The 20,376-nt window shown below is 40.5% G+C and overlaps 1 protein-coding gene across 1 annotated transcript in view; it reads left to right on the forward strand.

The window, feature by feature from the left end:
* The window catches only part of LOC140203718 (ATP-binding cassette sub-family C member 5-like), a 173,910-nt gene that overhangs the window by 46,895 nt on the left and 106,639 nt on the right, over positions 1 to 20,376 (forward strand). Inside the window, exons 7-9 of the mRNA XM_072269755.1 lie at positions 10,834 to 10,981; positions 13,927 to 14,160; positions 17,134 to 17,307. Of these exons, the coding sequence (XP_072125856.1) occupies positions 10,834 to 10,981; positions 13,927 to 14,160; positions 17,134 to 17,307 (556 nt within the window). The remainder of the gene's footprint in view (positions 1 to 10,833; positions 10,982 to 13,926; positions 14,161 to 17,133; positions 17,308 to 20,376) is intronic.

Here is a 20,376-nt window from a genome sequence, read left to right on the forward strand (position 1 = left end):
TGAGCTTCACAGTTCAAAGAGCAGGAAAGACCTATTCCACACTGTATTCAATAAATAAAAATTTAAAAAACAGGGAATTGTGGTAAATGTTTCTTTTCAGTGGAGAATGGTATGCAGTGGTGTTTCATTGTATATTTTAGTATATAAACTTTAACATGTTTAAATTTGTTGATAAAGGTTGACATGTAAACATGTTTGAAAAGCAAGTTGCAATTTCCAAATTTGCAGATGAGTAAAAGCTTAGAAATGTGATAAACAGTAAGGAGGAGGAGTGCTAGGCCACGAAGAAATATAGATAGGTTGTCTGAATGAATGGATAAGTGTAAGATGAAATGTTTTACAATGAAGTGTGAAGTCATATACTTTTGCAGGAAGAAAAAGCAGAAGCAGTATGTACTAAATGGCACAGTCATTAGAGGTATGTAGGAACAGAAGTATGTACGTGTACATAGGGAAGAATCCTTGCAAGTGGACGGTCATATTGAGGGAATAGTTATTCAAGTGTTTGGAATCCTATAGCTGATAAATAGAAAGGTAGAATCAAGGTAGGTAAATTCTGTTGAATCTGTACCAAGAATTGGTTATACCACAACTGGAGCACTAGGTCTAATTCTACATGCCATACTTTACAGAAGTAACACACACAAAATGGTGGAGTAACGCAGCAGGTCAGGCAGCATCTAGTGAGAGAATAAATAACTGATGCTCCAGGCCAAGACCCTTCAACAGGACAGAAGAATATATGTACAGAATATGTGAAAGACATTGACTGATTTCCGAAATGCTTTCCTAGAAAAATTCCAGGGATTTTAATCATAATTCTTTCTAAAGTACTATCCTGTTTCCTGTTGAAGGCACTGATGCATTCTGGTTCCATTGCTCTTTCCAGGCAATGAACTCCTGATGACTACCTCTGTGTAAAAAAAAAATGTAGAAGAAACTCTAGTTGTTCTCCTTGGAATAAAGGTTTGAGAGGAGATTTGATAGTTGTATAGAAGATCATGACCGGTTTGCATAAAGCAGAAAAAGATTAAATATTTTTGTTAGTAAATACTTTATTGTCCAGAGACCACCACTTTGAGATTTTAGCAAGGAAGAAGGCTACATAAGGAAGAACTTGGTATTTTACAGGAATAATTATTGGGAGTTCATTGTCTTGGAAGAGTGATGGAAACTGAATGAATTGGATAGTATTTGAGAGAGAATTATAATTATGATTTTCTAAGTTTTCTATTCCTACTTCATAATGATGGATTCAGACACATAGGCCTGTTGTCTTTCCTTGTCTATCTAGCTTTATAGTTTTCTCAATTGACTGCTAGATGTGATAAAATCCTCACTAAGGAATTAATCTTTCACTGGGAGTTAGGGTAGGGCTATTCAGGGAGCAAATGTTTCTTTCCTCCTCAATCTTGGATGAGATCTAATGGAACCTCCAATCTATCAGGCACTTTCTAACAGCACAGATGATCATTCTTCTTGTAATCTGCTGTCATCTTCTTCATCTTCCTTTTTCTCTCTTTCTTCTGCTACTATTGTTTCTGTGGCTGTTACAATCAGTGGGCAAGCACTTAATGTTCAGCATAACAAGATTGTGCACCATTTCTCAACAAATGAGCCTCTCTTTAGCCAGGAACTGGGATCTCTTCTTTAGAACTGAATGACACTTTGCTTTGATTATATCAGTACACTGCAACATTACTGGAATCTAAATTAGGACTTGGAAGCAGGAAGAAAAGGGCAGACCTTCAAAGGCAAGACCGTCCCCTGCATGCACCAAAGTGGCAGGTACTATGGATTGCATGAGAATGAAGTTGTTACATATGTTCCCTAGGTATATGGCATTGACTACATAGATTTTCATGTAATTGCACATGATAGTCTTTGCAATTCCTGTCTTTTCCTACCTGTGGACCTTACTTGAGTCCATGTCTCATCTGATGGCAAATTGACAATCCTGGCAAACTCAAATGACTGCAAGTTTTTACAGAGGGAGACGGATATGAGGCCCTTTCTTTGAGTAGTGAGCATCCTTGATGTCCCTAACTCAGCAGGATATTACAAACTGGGAGGTATGGATTAGATCTAGAATGATCTGCTTGCTCAGATGTTCAAAGGGCCTATGATCTTCACTTGAACAGGCAAAGCATGGCAAAAGTGGTTTCTGAAAGCATTGCGAGAACCTTTGCTTCTAGGTATAATGCACCTCAAGTGGTGATGTTTTTGTTTATATTTGGGGGGGGGGGTGTTGCGGGGGGGAATGGGTTCCGGAAAAATTTAACATAGAACTATACGGCACAGGATCAGGCCATTCATCCCACTATGTTGTGCCAAACCAATTAAATTAGATACTGAATGGCTACCTAAACTAATCTCTTCTGCCTACACAATGTCAATATCCCTCAAGTTTCTTCGCATTCATATGCCCATCTAAACCACTCTTACAAGTCCCTAATGTATATATCTCTGCCATCACTCCAGGCAGTGCATTACAGGAACTTACCACTCTTTGTGTAAAAAAAAAAAAGAAAAAAAAACCCTCACATTTTAAAATTACCCCCTTTTACCTTAAGTGCATGCCCTCTGGTATTAGACATTCAACCCTGGGAAAATGATACTGTCTGTCTATCAATGCTTCTCATAATCTTATAAACCTCTATCAGATATCCTTCAGCATCCACTGCTCTAGAGAAAACAACCTCTCATTATAGTACATGCCCTCTAATCCAGGCAACATTCTGGTAAACCTCTTCTGCACCGTCTCCAAAACCCTGAGATCTTTCCTATAATAGGACAACCAGAACTATATGCAACGCTCTAGATGTAGAGTTTTATAAAGCTGCAGCATAACTTCCTGACTTTTGAACTTAATGCCTTGAGTAATAAAGGCAAGCATGCATGCTGTATGCCTTCTTAATCATCCTATCAATCTGTGTTGCCACTTTCAGGGAGCTATGAACTTGGACCACATGATCCCTCTGTTCATCAACCTTGTTGAGAGCTTTGTCCTTAACAGTGTACTCTGTCTTTATATTTGACATACCAAGGTGCAACACTTCACATTTGCCTGGGTTAAATTCGAGCTGCCATTTCTCTGCCCATATCTGCAACTGATCTATATTTTGCTGTATATTTTGCCAGTCATCTGCAGTATGCTATCCACAATACCACTAATCTTTATATCACCTGCAAACTTACTAACCCACCCATCTACATTTTTATCCAGGTCATTTATACACATCACCAATAGCAGAGGTCCCCATACAAATCCTTGTTGAACACCACTAATCACAGAGCTCCATCTAGAATAAGTTCCTTTTCCACTACCCTCTGTCTTTCATGGACAAGTGAGTTCTGAACCCACACAGCCAATTCACCATTGACCCCATGCATGTTAATCTTCTGGATGAGTCTTCCACAAGGGACCTTGTCAAAAGCCTTATTCAAATCCGTGTAGGTAACATCCACAGCTGTATCTTCATCAATCATTCTCATTACCTTGTCAAAAACTCAGTCAAGTTAGTAAGCCATGACAAAGCAATGTTGGGTCTCCCTAATTAGGTCATGGTTATCAAAATACTTATAAATCTTATCCCTAAGAATTCTCTGTAGTAACTTCCCTACCACTGATGGGAGGTCTAGTGGTCTTATCATTTCCAGGATTACCCTTGGTTCCCTTCTTGAACAAAGGAACAACATTAGTTACTTGCCATTTCACCCAGATCTTGCCTGTGGCTGGAAAAGACACAAAGATATTGGTCAAAGCCCCTGCAATCTCTTCACTTGCCTCTCTTAATAACTTGAGATGTATCCCGTCAGACCCTGGGGACCTATCCACCTAAATGCATTTTAAGAGACCCCACACTACCTCCTCCTTTACTTCGAAATGCTAAAACTTATTAATACTCTCAACACTGATCTCCTTATCCTCCACGTCCTTCGCCTTGGTAAATACTGATGCAAAGTACTCATTAGGGATCTCACCCACATCCTTTGTATCCAAGCAAATGTTCCTCCCTTTATCCTTGAGTGGTCCCACCCTCTCCTGAGTTATCCTCTTGCTCCTGATGCACGCATAGAATGCCTTGGGATTCTCTAATTCTACTTGCCAAGGACTCTTTAGGACCATTCCTGGCTTTCCTAATTCCCTTCCTGAGTTCTTTATTGGCTTTTTTATAACCCTCAAAGAATCCAAGGGGGACCAATATCCTTGTGAGCAGGTTTGCTAGAGCTATTCGGAGTGGTTTAAACTAATATGGCAGGGGAATGGGAACCAGTATGATGGAGCTGAGGATGAGCCAAGAGGTTTACAAATGGATGATGTAGAAATTGGTGGGTATGACGTTGTGGGCATCACTGAATTGTGGCTGAAAGAAGGATATAGTTGGGAGTTTAACATCAAAGGATATACTTTGTATCAAAAGGACAGGCAGGAATGCATAGGTGGTGGGGTGGATCTATTGGTAAGAGATAGCATTACATCTTTAGAAAGTGGTGACATAGGGTGAGAGAAAGTTGAATCTTTGTGGGTGGAGTTAAGAAACTGCAAGGGTAAAATGACCATTCTGGGAATCATATAAGGCTTTCAAATAGTAGGCAAGGTGTGGGGTTGGGATTGCAAAGGGAGGTGGAAAGGGCATGTAATAAGGGTAATGTCAGAATTGTAACAAGATACTTCAATATGCAAGGTGATTGGGAAAACCAGATTGGTGTCAGATTGCAAGAGAGGGAATTTGTTGAGTGCCTACCAGATGGCATTTTGAGCAGCTACTAGGCTATCTTAGATTGGGTGTTCTTTAATAACCCAGATCTTATTAGAGAGTTTAATGTAAAGGAACCCTTAGGAGGCAGTGGTCATAATATGATTGAGTTTGAGAGCAAAAGTAACATGTATCAGTATTGCAATGGAATAAAAGGAATTACAGAGGCGTGAGAGAGGAGTTTGCCCAGTTGGATTGGAGAGGGATACCTGCGGGGATGATGGCAGAACAGAGTTGGCAGTAGTTTCTGGGAATAGTTCTCAAGGTGCAGGATAGATATGTCTCAAAGAAGAAGTTCTCAAATGGCAGAGCTAGTCAGCCATGGCTGACAAGGGAAGTTAAGGACTGCATAAAAGCCAAAGAAAGGACATATAAGGTAGTAAAAGTGAATGGGAAGTTGGATGATTGGGAAGCTTTCAAAATCCAACAAAAGGCAACTAAAAAAACTCTAAGAAGGGAAAAGGTGAAATATGAGGGCAAACTACCTGATAATGTAAAGCAAGATACTAACAGGTTTTTCTGTTATATAAAGAATAAAAGGGAGGGAGAGGATGGCTGGCACAGATTTGAGGAAGGCCACCACCTTCATCAAAGAGGGAGCTAGGCCTTTCGTAACCAAACAATCAAAGCCCAATCTGCTGCTAATGGCCAGGTCCTGGGAGATGAGGGTTGATGTGGGAAGGAGGTTGCAGTTCCCGGATGTGGTTCACACAACCCTACGCCAGGACATTGTACTGTGGTCAACCAAAGACAGGAAAATAATTCTGGTTGAGCTGGCTGTGCCGTGGGAGGAGGGATGGGAAGAGGCCCACGAGAGAAAAGCCTTGAAGTACCAGTCCTTAGTGCAGGAGTGTAAAGACAAGGGATGGCAGGCATGGTTGTTCCCTGTGGAGATCGGCTGCAGAGGTTTCCCAGCTAAATCGGCATGGCGGTTGTTGTCAGATCTGGGCCTGGACGAAAGGAGCAAAAAACAAACAGCTCGTAGGATGGGGGAAGAGGCAGAACGAGCCTCTTGTTGGATTTGGAGTAGGTGAGAGGAGGGAAGCTGGAAGCCAGGAGCAGATGGGCAGAGATTTGGCCACCACTGCTAGCCCACCAACTGAAGAGTGTCGTGGTTAAGGGATGAAACATTCTGTGGAGGTTGGGAACCACCTGATGACATCTGCTCCTGGCTGAAGGCCACAGTTACCATATAAGGTAACTGGAGAATGCACCCTAACAGGTGTTTGTAACAAGCAAGGGGAACAGAATATAAAAGCGAGGAGATAATGCTGAGGCTTATAAAGACATCAGTCAAGCTGCACTTGGAGTATTGTCAACAGTTTTGGACCCCTTATCTCAGAAAGGATGTATTGTCATTGGAGAGAGTCCAGAGGAGGTTCACGATGATTCAAGGGGGAGGATGATTATGGGAAGGAAGGGGTTAACATATGAGGAGCAGCTTTGGGCCTGTACTCACTGGAATTTAGAAGAATGAGGGGGGGAATCTCATTGAAACCTACCAAATGGAGGAGGAGGAGAAGATGGCGACGCAAAGCAGCGTGCAGCGGCCACTCCGGTGAATGATATCTGTTATCTGTCAAGTAGGGTGCCGTGCACAATCTTGATTTGATGGAACATCTGGAGAAACTTCTGAAATGCCTGCTTCGCTGCCGCTGCTACTGTGTGTTCCAGAATCTCCGGAGGAGAAGGCCCCGAGCCCTTGGCTTTGCTTGTTACTCAGCAGCTGGGGCAAGGTCGAAGCGCTCGGCAGAGGATGGTGCTTGGGAGGCTGTATTGGAGGGGCTGGTTGAAGGCTCGAAGTTTTCGGATGGACTCAGAGTTGGCTGTGGTTGGGTGCTTCCAATGCATCGGCAAGTTGTTGGCGCCTGGAGGTTTATGGCAGGGAGAGTTTCTCCCTTTTGCTGCCTGCTGTCGGGACTATCGGGAGTCGATTGGAACTTTGAGACTTTTTTTTACCATGCCCATGGTCTGCTCTTTATCAAATTATGGTATTGTTTTGCACTGCTGTAACTATATGTTATAATTATGTGGTCTTGTCAGTGTTAGTCTTTGGTTTGTCCTTTTTTTGTGATATCACTCTGGAGGAACATTATATCATTTCTTAATGCATGCATTTCTAAATGACAATAAACGAGGACTGAGTGTCCTCATAATCTAATCTAAATGATGAAAGGACTAGATAAGGTGGATGTGGGGAGGATGTTTCCTCTGGTGAGTGTATCCAGAACTAGAGGGCACAGCCTCAAAATTGATGGGCAACCTTTCAGAACAGAAGTAAGGATGAATTTTTTTAGACAAAGAGTGGTGAATCTATGGAATGCTCTGCAACAGACTGCGGTAGAGGCCAAGTCTGTGTGTATATTCAAGGCGAAAGTTCATTGATGCCTGATTAGTTGGGGCATTAAGGGATATGGTGAGGGGGCAGGTATATGGGGTTGAATGTGCTCCAGGATCGACCATGATGAAATGGCTGAGCGGATTCGATGGGCTGAATGAACTAATTCTGCTCCTGTGTCTTATAGTCTTAAGGGCTCTGTTTGATTCTTGCTTCCTAAGCTTTACATATTTTTCCTTTTTCTTCTTGACTAAATTTATCTTCTCCTTCAACATCCAAGGTTCTCTTACTTTGCCATCCTTCTGACTGGAAAATATTGTCCTATCCTCTGTATATTTGGTCTTTAAACACCCTCCGCATATCAGCTGTGGACTTGTCAAAAAACAGCTGTTCCCAATTAACTCTCCCTCATTCCTGCCTAATACTCTTGTAATTTGCCCTGCTCTAGAATTAGATTCTCTCCACAATGTCCATACTTAACCCTATCTATAGCTCTCTTAAAACTTGGGTTCACTGTTCCTTAACTGCTCACCCATTGAAAGGCCATTCACCACCTGGCCAGGCTCATTACTCAACACCAGATTCAGTACAGCCCCTCCTCTTGTTGGACAATCTACATACTGATTTAAAAAACCCTCGTGGGTGCACCTAACAAATTCTCCCCATCTAATCAACTTGCATTAAGAAGGCCCCAGTTTATATTAGAAAATTTGAAGTCCCTGATGATAACAACCCTATAGTTTTCACGCCTTTCCTCAAACCTGCATACCTGTTCCTCAATACCCTGGCGGCTATTAGGGGTTTTGTAGTACAATCCCATCAGAGTGATTGCACCCTTCCTATTTTTGAGTTCTACCTAGGTTGAATCTATGACGTTTCCTCTGAGTGGAACTGTGATATTGTCCTTGAGTAGTATTGCAACTTGCCCCCCCTTTCCCTCCCTGTCTACCTTTTCTAAACCCCGAGATATTAAACACCCAGTCCTGTCTCTGTCTCAACCAATTTTCTGTATGGCCACAACATCATAGCTCCATGTACTGATCCACGCTAAGTTCATCACCTATAGCTCCTAACTCCCTAAACTCTCTGCGCAGGACCTCTTGCCCCTTTCTACCTATGCCACTGGTGCCAATGTGCACCATGACCTCTGGCTGCTCCCCCTCCCCCTCGAGAATATTTTGCAGCCGCTCTGAAAATCCTGGACTATCGAGTCACTTATCACTATCAATCTACCTGACTTTACCTTTCGCTGCTCATCCTTAGATTTACCTTTCGCTGCTCATCCTTAGAGTCAGTCACAATGCCACTGGTCTGGCCACTGCTGCTGTGCTCTGATAGGTGCTGAAGACCCATCCGCCCCCCAGCAGTATCCAAAGAGATATACTTGTTGCTAAAGGGAATGTCTTCAGGGAAACCCTGCACTGACTGCTCACTCCCCTTACTTCTCCTGGTGGTCACCCATCTACTATTTAAAGCCTGCACTCTGGGTGTGATCACACCTACGTAAAACTGTTGTCTGTGAGGTTTTCAGCCTTCTGGATAGCTCTGAGTACATCCAGCTCCAGCTCTGGTCCCTCGACCTGATCAGTCAGAGGCTAAAGTTGGGTCCACTTCCTGCAAATGTAGTCATCGGGGAGATTGCCAGGTACCCTGAAATCCCACATCTCACAGGAGGAGCATTCCATTGCCTTAACCATCCTTGCCTACACTGAAGTAAAGATTACCGATTTACAGACAAAATAGCTCACCTGTTCTTAACTCTGCTATATCTCTGAATCCTTTAAGTTTTGCACTCACCTCCATCACTTCCTCAGCCTCTTCTCACCAAGTTTGTTGTAGCTGTAGCTCCCACTTCACAAGCAAAGGTTCCACAATAAAAATAAATAATAACAACTCAGAAGCAATCTTAGCCTCTGCCTGTTCTCATCAAAGCCTGATCACTCTAACACTGGCCCAATCCTACAATGGCTGCTCCACTTAAACCTCCCTTCTTTTTATTGGCTCAAATAAAATTCACTCCCAACAAGACTTCAAATGGCTCCCATCCTGCAACCATGTTGCTCTCTCTTTCGCTCATTCAAAGAATGATTCACTCATTCAGCAGATTCATCTACTGAGTCTGAATGGGCAGAACAAATAAGATTTGTTCTTCACCATCTTCTTGTTCTCTGCCGAGTCTAGATTGTCTTTGAACCAATCTCCGCTTATTTATAGTTCTGTTGTGCACCCAGAAACACCCATAGTTAATTATTAATTTATTGATGATCACTCTGAAAGATTCTGCACAAAAAATGCAATGGAATCTTCTGTCCTGGGAAGAAACTGATCTGATCTGCACCTGACTCTAGGTGACAGATGGAGAAGGGAAGAGTGGAAATAGTGACAGAGGCTGGAGGTGATATCACTTCTCTTCAACTGGATCCACTTATCATTTGCTAGTTCTTGCTCCACACCTTCCTTTCACCTTTTTGTACTGACCACCTCTTCTCCATCTTTCAGTCCATTTGAAGGATCTCGGCCTGAATCGTCAATTGTCCATTTCTTTTTTAGCTGTTGCCTGACCTGCTGGGCTCCTACATCATCTTCCTCGTACTTCATATTCCAAAATCTGCAGTCTTTTGTGTCTATGATCTTTGATTTGCCAGCTTACATTTCTTATAATTTTTTTTTCACTTTTAATGCTTTTCTGAGAGTCATTTGGAGCTTTTAGCTCATTCATTGATTCTCAGTTTACCTCTGACAGCTTGCTTAAGCCAAAAATGATGAAGTGGAATGAAAACTCTGTCACAAGACAGGAGGTAAAGGGTAAACCAGTGTCTACACATCTCAAAAGCAAGATGTCCAAGAGAATACACAAACATTTGAGAATGACTAAGTCCAGTTGGATCTTCCACGCAGCATGCTTTCATTCAGAACAGATACCAGTTCTTTTAACTTTCATTTTAGCATTGTAATGCTGGGTTCTTGACTGAGTGTGATTTATTATAATATAAAAAAACAAAAGCTTACAGCAATTTGATTTTAGGATATTGTGAAAGAAGGATTCAGAAATAAAGCTTAACCTTTTCAACATTGTTTTGGGACTTCTATGTTGTACAAAATAAAGAATGCTGGTAGTTTGGCCACACACAATTTTGACATGAATTGCCTGATAAATGGGGAAGCCCACCCACCCAATTTTCTGTTGTTATCAACTTGGAGTTAAAAGCAAAAATTCTAGAGGAAATGTTATCTCCTGTGCCCGAATTACTCGAGAGCACTCCATGCAGATAATGCTCCACCGTGACGTTATCTCTTTGTAAAATTGTTTGGCTTCAACACAAACAGATAAAGAAACAGGACTTACTAGAGGTTGCTATCTATGGATCCAGAAAATCTAAATTCATCTTTGGTATGTACATAGGTAGCCAGTGCAAGTGGCTTGCCTGACCCAGGACTGTCTTTTATGTAATGCAATCCACTTGATTGTGTTCAAGTTCCTTCTTGGTAACAAGGATGCCTTAGAATTATTTTATATAGAATTTGTTTTTGTACCTCAACCACTGATTTTAAAAAGGCACTCTGTATCTTACTTTTTAAATGTTTTGTTTTCTAAAAGCACCCTCGTTATGTTATAGAGCACTTATATTGCTTTAAATTATCCTGCTTACTCATGTTATAGTACATCCTATTAAAATAAGCCTAGATATGATCTATTTCTATTATGTAATAATTGTAGTTTTGTTGGTAATGCAGCTTTGAGAAGCTATGGCAGGCTGAACTGAAGCAGCACGGACGAGAGAAGGCCTCTCTGGGACGAGTGGCCTGGCGGTTTTGTCAAACAAGGGCTTTCATCGCTGTTGGCTGCCTGATGATTACAATGATAGCCAGCTTTGTTGGACCTGTGAGTAATAACTCCCATCATTTAACTCTCTGAATAAGTTATACTGTGTGATCTATTTGAATAAGTTACTACAAAGCAGAATCATATTTTGGATTTTTAAGACAATACTCCAAATTAAGAATGCATTATTTTTATTGGACAAGGCTGGAAAGGAGTTGCTGTTTCATAAGATCGTGGCATGGGGTCAGAGAGTTAAAGTTTTGAAGTATGTGGGTGTCGGGATGAAATTTGTTCCCAAGTGTGAGAACAGGCACCTACTTTGAACAAATGTGATCATGATTCTTCCCCAGAGCTACCATAAAGGGTTATCGTAGAAACCTAATCATTTAATATTTTCACATGTAGAAAGGTGCCAGGAACTAACTTCATGATTTGATTATTATGTTAATTTCCTCTACTTCAACCATGCCATGTAAAATAAAAGTGCAACACAATGGCATTATACATGGACCCAATTTTAGCACAACTAGGCAATGATAGGGACAGATGAAAAGAAAATCAATCTATTTAACAATCTAATCAATCCACTGTGACAATAATTATTTCATTAGGGAAGGAGTAATGGAAGAAAACAGTTGAGAACTGACAGATAGTGAATGAATTGGGGAGAGTGCGGTAAATATAATTTTCAAGGAAATCCTAACTTCCCTTTACCTAAAATTTATTAATAAATAAACTTGTCAGCACCAAGAAATATTTTTCTTCATTATTCCAATGTGAAACAATTCAGCAAACCTTCATTTTGGTGATTTCCTGAGAATTCTGTTAAGCAATAATATGAAACCAGAGATCAAATTTGAGTATAATAATGATGATCAGTTTATTATCAAGCACTGTGATGTAATAAATTGATTTATCACTGAAGTAATATACCTAGGATGCTTTAAAAGAAGGTGAACTGTTATGATGTATAGGTACTTCTCTCGTGCTTCTGCTTGGCTGCTGGAAGTTTGTTGTTCCTCACATTTCCAATGGCGCCAGTAACTTGTGGAGCTGGTTCCTCTACCAGCCCTGCTGCTGACTACTGAATTTGAATCAATGCCCAGAACAGAGAGTTTGGTCATACTGGTTGCTATCAGTTGCCATCCTGAGAAAGTGACATACTTCTGCTACTCTGTTATGGCCAGTCATGAGTGTTTGGACTCCACATTCATCTGTGAATAGTTCAAACCACTGGGAATGACCAATACCCCAAAAGCTCCAGTTTACTCTTCAGGCTATCAGATCTGGACATTGACTGTCCAGGACTCAGCTCTGCTTTTAAACTTCCTCAAAATCTGCAAATATTGAAAATCATGTGTCGGGAGGAGAAAATGGCAGCACGACGCAGCTCGCAGCGGCCACTCTGGTGGTGATGTCTGTTATCTGCCAAGTAGGGTGCCGTGCACAATCTTGATTTGATGGAGACAGATGTGAGAGCACGGAGGAACATTTGGTGAAACTTCTGAAATGCCTGTTTCGCTGCTGCTGCTACTGTGTGATCCAAAATCTCCGGAGGGGAAGGCCCCGAGTCCTCAGCTTTGCTTGTTGCTCGGCGGCCGGGGCGGGGTCGAAGCGCTCAGCAGAGGATGGTGCTCAGAGAGGCTGTGTTGGAGGGGCTGGTCGGAGGCTCGAAGTTTTCGAATGGACTCAGAGTCCGCTGTAGTTGGGTGCTTCCAATGGTGCTGCATCGACAAGTTTGCGGAGGTTCATGGCAGGGAGAATTTCTCCGTTCTACTGTCTGTGTGAGATGATGGGGCTATCGAGACTTTGAGACTTTTTTTACCGTGCCCATGGTCTGCTGTTTATCAAATTACGGTATTGCTTTGCACTGTTGTAACTATATGTTATAATATGTGGTTTTGTCAGTTTTAGTCTTGGTTTGTCCTGTGTTTTTTGCGATATCATTCTGGAGGAACATTGTATCATTTTTTAATGCATGCATTTCTAAATGACAATAAATGAGGACTGAGTGTCCTCATAATCTAAAAAAAAATTAAATCTTATGAGATTTGAAGGTTTAGCCCATGATGTATTGAAGATGGCCCAAAACAGCATGACAGACTTCTTAACTTTTTGGACATGATTTTAGGCTGGTTACAGACTTCCTCAGGATTGTGAAACTTTATGGCAGATTATCATGCTGGATGTGAAGCATGTACTGTAGCTATATTTATTGCCAGGGTCCTGAAGTTCACATTCTTGAATCCCTCAGTAGAAGTGGCAGACTTCTACTGCCCGGTTGGTTTTAAATCACAATGCTGGAATCTCCTGTTCACTACTGTTGGGTGCTTTACCAATTATACAGTTCTCTACCTTGCTTTCTGACATAGTCCATCAAACTTTGTGCAGATGCAACAAGATCACAGTGCCGCCTCTGGAAAATTCTCCTCCTCAAAACTCTCTTTGCAAATCTGCTAGCTTTTTTGTAGGAATTTCTAGCTGTTGTTATAAATCGGAGGGAGGGAGGAAGAAGATGATGAGTTAGAGTAGTACTGAAAAGCTGGACTTCAGCAAAGGATTGACATCTCAATACAATTTAACAAATTCATAAAGTACACTGTGTGCTTCCAAGATTCATTCATTAAAGGAATATAAGTAGTATTTGAAAACCCTATCTCTTTATTTACCACTGTTCATATATTTTCATAACCCAGTCATATAATGGTTTGGATCTTATGATTGATATATGAAATATTTGTATTGACTTTATGGAATAACATTCCCTGGGAGGAGCTTTACATGCCAAGAATTGAGAAGTAGCTTCTCCCCCACCTCACCCCACCCAACAATGCTATATCCATTTATTTCTGATGACTTCTGGGTCATTTAAAAGAAAATATTATGAAAATTGCTGCATAATTAAACGGAGAATAAAATTGTAAACTCATATATTCTGTATATGTTTTTAGTTGAAGTTTTGCCATGATTTGGAGTGATACTGAACACTTGTCTTTTCCCAATAGGCTGTTGTCATTCGGAGACTATTAGAGTATGCACAAGCACCAGAGTCAAACCTTCAATACGGACTGCTGTTAGTCTGGGGCATTTTTATGGCCGAGTTAGTGCGTTCCTGGTCATTTGCATTGACCTGGGCTTTAAACTATCGCACTGGAACACGGCTTCGGGGTGCATTACTTACACTGGCCTTCGAAAAAATTCTGAAGCTACGAAACCCGAAAGATATTACAGTTGGAGAAGTAAGAGATTTTCTGTTGTACATCATATGAAAAGGATGTTTTTTCTCTTTAAATATATCAATTTAGCACTCAGGTTTTGAATTAAGTATTCTTTGTGAGTTGTTTGTTTTTAGAAGAGATCAGCAAAATGGAAAAAAATGGTGTAAATTTACAGAATGGGATAAAGGCTGTAGCAAAGGAGGATCTTAGTTTGGAAAATCAAGAAGTAGAATCAATTTAAAGATACAAAACAAATAGCAAGAGGGAGAAGCTTCAGCTGTATGCAGGGGTCTAAAACAGGACATGGTGTAACTTGGCAAATTACAGATGCATGAAACAATAACATAATAGTCATGGGAGAGTTTCACCCACATTTGGACAAGGAAAATAAAATTAGCACCAACAATATGGAAGGTTGATTTATAGAGTACAAAGGAAATGGTTTTCTAGATAAACATATTGAGGAATCAGTGAGGGAACATGCTGTATTAGATCCAGTACTGCAATATATGAAAGGGCCAATTCAGGTGGTTAAACGACTATTAGGAAATAGTGATAATTGTAATATTGGAAGGGACTTAATTAAATTCAGAGTCTTAAAATCTGGAAAAAAAAAATAACTATTAAAACATGTGGCATGAGCCACCCATTGTCGTTAGTGAATCTACGTAAAACCATATGATAGTAAATCTGCAATGGTTGACTTTTAAAGTGATTAATACATAGATTGCTGTAATATATATCCCCTCAAGGCAAAAAAAGGAAAGGAGGACCATCTATGCAGACCAAGAGAAAAAGATAGTATTAGATCAAAGAAAAAAGGGTTTATAATATTGCCAAAATAAAAACAGTAAACATGAGGATTGGGGAAGCTTCAGAATTCAGCAAAAGTGGATTAAGGCATTGTTAAGGAAAGGGAACAGACTAGTCTGCAATTAAAAAAAATGGATTGTAAGTGCTTCTGCAGGTATATAAAATGGAAAAGACGTGCAAAATGTGTGCCACTTATAGATTGAGATGAGGAAGTCCCAAACTGACATCAGAACACTGACAGAAGCTTCCAGAGTCAAACCCCTTCAGAGGACTTCTACCAAGTCTCCACTCATCATTCTTCAAAACTCAGCAGTTAGAAGTCTCGACTGTCAAACTATTCTTCATAAGACAACCCAGCCATCTAGTCTAGGAAAACTTTGCATTAATATCCTTCCTTAAGTACCAATGTCTCGGCAATGTCCTACGCCATAAAGAATAGTCTCCCTATTTATATTCAATTGCCTTAGTAACAAATGATGACATTTTGTTAACCTTCTTAATTACTTACTCAATCCGCCGGAGTCTGTCTTCACATGCTGGGATAGACAACACCCTATCTCACTGAGGGTTTGAGACCCATCGGCTACCCTCACCTGGTTTGGCGGATTGAGCTGACGAGACCAATGGAAGGTCCAACGGTCAAGAAGGCGGTCTCTGCAAGCGTCGTGGAACGTGTAGAGCAGGACAAAACACAGAAGACATCCTGGTCATCCACTGCGCCTAGTCCCATCTCCAGCCGTCTAGACTCTGTCTTGCCACTGAACCCAGATGGGAATTGGGAAGAGAGAGTGAGGCTGACGCTGCGCAACTCTCCCTCACTTAAATCCAAATCACGCGCTAGTCTCGACACCATCATTATGGTGTCGAGGTCTTCATCGACGTACAATGGACGAACAACAACAACAATTACTTACTATATCGTCACCAAGCCTTTTAAGAATCATGCACAAGGACACCCAAACCCTATGTACTGTATCTCTGAATTCTCTCAGTGGGATAGCACTGAGCAGCTCCTTTGTTGACATCAGCACAGACTGAGGAAGCTCCAAGGCAGACAATGGGTAGTTTGCTGGGGAAGTTTCTAAGCTAATATCAAGACGGTATTGAGGAAGCTACCAAGCAGACATGGGGAGCAGAGCTGGAGGAGCTCCCAAACTGATATATGGCTAACTGTTATAACTGGTCAGCACATGCCAGATAACAGAGCTTTTTATGTCATATGACACACAAAATGAAAGCCTATATTTCAGTTAAGAGGGAATTATGCAGTGGAGATCCCCAAGAGTTAGATCTAGAGCTGCAGTTTTTAAAAAAATTGGACCTGGGTGTATCGGGCACAATTCCCAAATTTGCAGATGGCACAAACCTTGGAGGTATACTCATCTGTGAGAAGGATAATTATAGGAGATATAGGTAGACTAGTAGTTTGAGCAGAAAGTGTTGAGGAATTTTAATGCTGGAAAATATGAAGTGTTACATTTTGGTAGGAAGAAGAGGCAATATAAACCAGGGTCACTATTCTAAAAAGGGTACTGAAACAGAAAGATAGTGGGGGGAGGGGTTGTAATTTGAGGTTGGAAAAGTTGAATGAAAAAATTGAGTTAAAAGACAATACAGAATCCTGAACTTTATAAGTAGAGGCACAGAATGCAAGAGTACCTGGTTCAACTACAAGCAGCGTGGTATCCACCTGTGGATGCCACATGAAGAAAGATGCTTTTGAGAGGATGCAGAGGAGATTCCAGGGATTGAGGACATAAGTTGTGCAGATAGACTGGAGAAGCCAGACTTGTTCTAAAAACAGAAGGGTTCTAAGGAAATCTTATCAAGGTAAATTAATAAATGGCTTTGAGAGTATTAATAAACTATTCCCTTTTGGAGAGGGGTCAAGAAGGTGATTGGCAAAGTAACCACACAGTAGGAGGATTTTTTTCTTACATGAATACATTCTGGAATGGAATTGGTAGTGGGGGTGGATTCAATTGTAAATTTCAAAGAGTATCTGAAAGAAGTGGGCAGGCTGTCGGGAGAGGGTGAATGTATGGCACTAGCTGGATTACTGACAGAAAGTGCCAGTACTGGCTTACTTTTTCTGTTGTAACCATTCCACATTTCTTTCAATCTATTTTTGTTTTCTTGGGTGTTGCAGAACATTACAGTTACTTTGCCATTCTCTTTCAGTTGGTGAACATCTGCTCAAATGATGGACAACGGCTCTTCGAAGTGGCCTCTGTGGGTTCCATGTTGACAGGAGGTCCATTTGTTGCCATACTGGGAATTATCTATACAACTCTGTTCCTTGGGCCTACTGCTCTGCTAGGATCAGCTGTCTTCATTCTTATCTATCCATTATTGGTATGCACTGAACCCTTGGTAAAATAGTTTGTATGACATTCCACATGCTCACTCTTTAAACTTGAGGGCATTACTTTTTGTAATACATTTTGGAACTCTTTAGTAACACTTTGAAATACTTTGGCCATGAGACAGAGTACAAGTGTAATACTAAAAAAAACAGATACGAATGAAGTTTACATTCTGGTTGTTCAGTATTCAATCAAAAATAAAAATGTACATTGCTTTCATGTTGCCTTTTCAAGCTTTTGTGGCACTTCCTTTCAATTCATAGTGGGCAAATGGGAGATCATCCTTCCCCATTATAATACAAAGAAGTTAAACGTTTTGATTTAATTATGAATGATGAAGTAATTACTAATGGACCAATGCATGTGATTGGGGCTCAGTTTATAATGTCCTGTGACCTATTTATTTGAATATTTTCCCACTAATGTTTCACAGGACAGTACATTTGTATTGTGATATCTGCTTGCTTTGAAAGAGGTCACTCTGGTGGTTCACTTTTGCCGTTCATTACCTGACAAACTCTTAGATTTTGAACTTTTTTACCAACCACACTGTCTGAAAATATTCCAATGTTTCATCAGAGCTACAATTTTTCAGTGGTGGCATGATGTTCATAGCTCTCCACTATATCTGTTCCAATGCTTTCTTGTATTGTAGTTTCTTTACTGTTAAAGTACTCAACGCAGTGATTAAAGAAGTGTTGCTCACATTTCCAGCATCCCTGAACTTAGATTCTTTAAATCACTTTTTAACCATCTTTAAGGATTTGTTGGACTACCGTTTGCTTTGTCTTTCTGCATCACTCAATATAATTTATTTATTTGTATTCCCTTGTCTTATGGCATTTTTCTAAATTAAATCCCACTTTACTGCTCAGCCAACCAGACTACCTATTTCTACCTGTATTCTAAACTTTTGTCCTCTCTATTAAAGACGTATTCAAATTTTAGATCATCTGCAAATTTTCTTAATGTGTCCCTTATGTTTAGTGTAAATCACTGAAAACACCCTTCCAATCACACCTACTACTGTATCCAATTTGTCCCCTCTTCCTGCATCACATAGCTTTTACTTTTTTTTAAAACCATCGAGCCATATGAGACTCTAGATTTGACAGTTCTGTGAATCCCTTGAATCTGTTCCTCAAATGTTTCCCAATACCCTTTGAGTGATTTATTTCCCAAGCCACTCTTTTTTGTCCATTTCTGTCAAATAACTCTCAATCTGGTAAAATTGTTCTACCCAATTTAGAGTCTTTAGTCCAATTTTATCTTTGTGATTTTCCAAAACGATGTTATTTCTAACTGAAGAATGATCAGTACCACAACTCTGAGCTCACACTGAAATTCCACCATTCCGATTCAAATTAGTGTGTTGTTATATTCACCAGAGTGCAATGAAATTCTTGGCTCACGTGAAGCTAGCTTCATTCTTGAAAACTAAATCCAGAATAGGACAAAGGAAGTTCGGAATTTATTTTAGGGATTTTGTGCTGTTGATATATTTAACATTGACTGTCCCTGAGTTTGAGTAATTAAAATTACCCCACCCCCATTTCTCTCCTAGTGCTTTAATGCTCTTCTATCCTTGAGAGCACCGATTATAGAGCTATAATACAAAACTGCTTAAGGGGTGGGGCGGGGCAATGGCAGCCTAATGTTCCGAGTTCAAGGATTCTCAGCTGAGTGATGGGGATAAAATGGGAGAGGATGAGAATGCTGGTTAAGGAAACAGTCACTGCTGTTCTATCTCCTTATGCTGTTTGGAGGTCTGAAATACACTCCTGCAATGTGATTGCTGCTTTGATATCTTTTTCATTCAGTTGTATAGACTCGTTTGATGATTCATCTACCATGTCATTTCTTCTCACAGCAGTGACTGTTTCTTTAACCACTATTCTCACCTTCTTCTCTTTTATACCTCTTTCTCAACTTAAAACCCTTTAACTAGGAGCATTAAGTTTCTGTTCAACAACCCCCCTTAAGTTTTATGAAAAATAGCTCTACTATCAGTATGCTCAGTGCCTGCCTTAATACCTCTCTTGTATTTAGATATATAAAGTACTTTCAGCCTTATTTTTGCTTATATGCTAACCTTTGTTTTCTCTGTCAACTCTGTTTCAAAGTAAGTTTTCTGCTTTTCATTTCTAGATCTGTTTTTCCCCTCATTGCTCAGATTCCTACCCCCCACAACAATGGTTAGTTTGACACCCCTCACAACACCCCCTTTTCCCTAAGCAAACCTACCTCTGTTGGTTTCTCCCCTTTTGAGAGGCAAGTATTCTAACCCTTCCCTAGAACTGGTCTCCAGAATACTGCTGGAACCTAAGAACCTCTCTTTTGCATTCTCTCTCCAGAATTATTTGATATCTTTAACTTCTATAATGTTCTATTGCATTATTCAATAGCTTGCAATTGCTCGTTATTTAAGACAGGTTGTTCCACACTGCTGGTACTTGCTTTTTATATTTGTTTAGTTGTCACTTTGTTTGATTTCGCTGTTAAGTTTTTTAAAGTTAGAAACCAAAGAAAACCATAGAAAAACTACAGCACAGAAACAGGCCTTTTGGCCCTTCTTGGCTGTGCCGAACCATTTTCTGCCTAGTCCCACTGACCTGCACACGGACCATATCCTTCCATACACCTCCCATCCATGTATCTGTCCAATTTATTCTTAAATGTTAAAAAAGAACCCACATTTACCACCTTGTCTGGCAGCTCATTCCATACTCCCACCACTCTCTGTGTGAAGAAGCCCCCCCTAATGTTCCCTTTAAACTTTTCCCCCCTCACCCTTAACCCATGTCCTCTGGTTTTTTTTCTCCCCTTGCCTCAGTGGAAAAAGCCTGCTTGCACTCACTCTATCTATACCCATCATAATTTTATATACCTCTATCAAATCTCCCCTCATTCTTCTACGCTCCAGGGAATAAAGTCCTAACCTATTCAACCTGTCTCTATAACTGAGTTTCTCAAGTCCCAGCAACATCCTTGTAAACCTTCTCTGCACTCTTTCAACCTTATTTATATCCTTCCTGTAATTTGGTGACCAAAACTGAAC

The sequence above is a fragment of the Mobula birostris genome, chromosome 10 (assembly GCF_030028105.1).
Source record: "Mobula birostris isolate sMobBir1 chromosome 10, sMobBir1.hap1, whole genome shotgun sequence".
NCBI classification, from domain to species: domain Eukaryota; kingdom Metazoa; phylum Chordata; class Chondrichthyes; order Myliobatiformes; family Myliobatidae; genus Mobula; species Mobula birostris.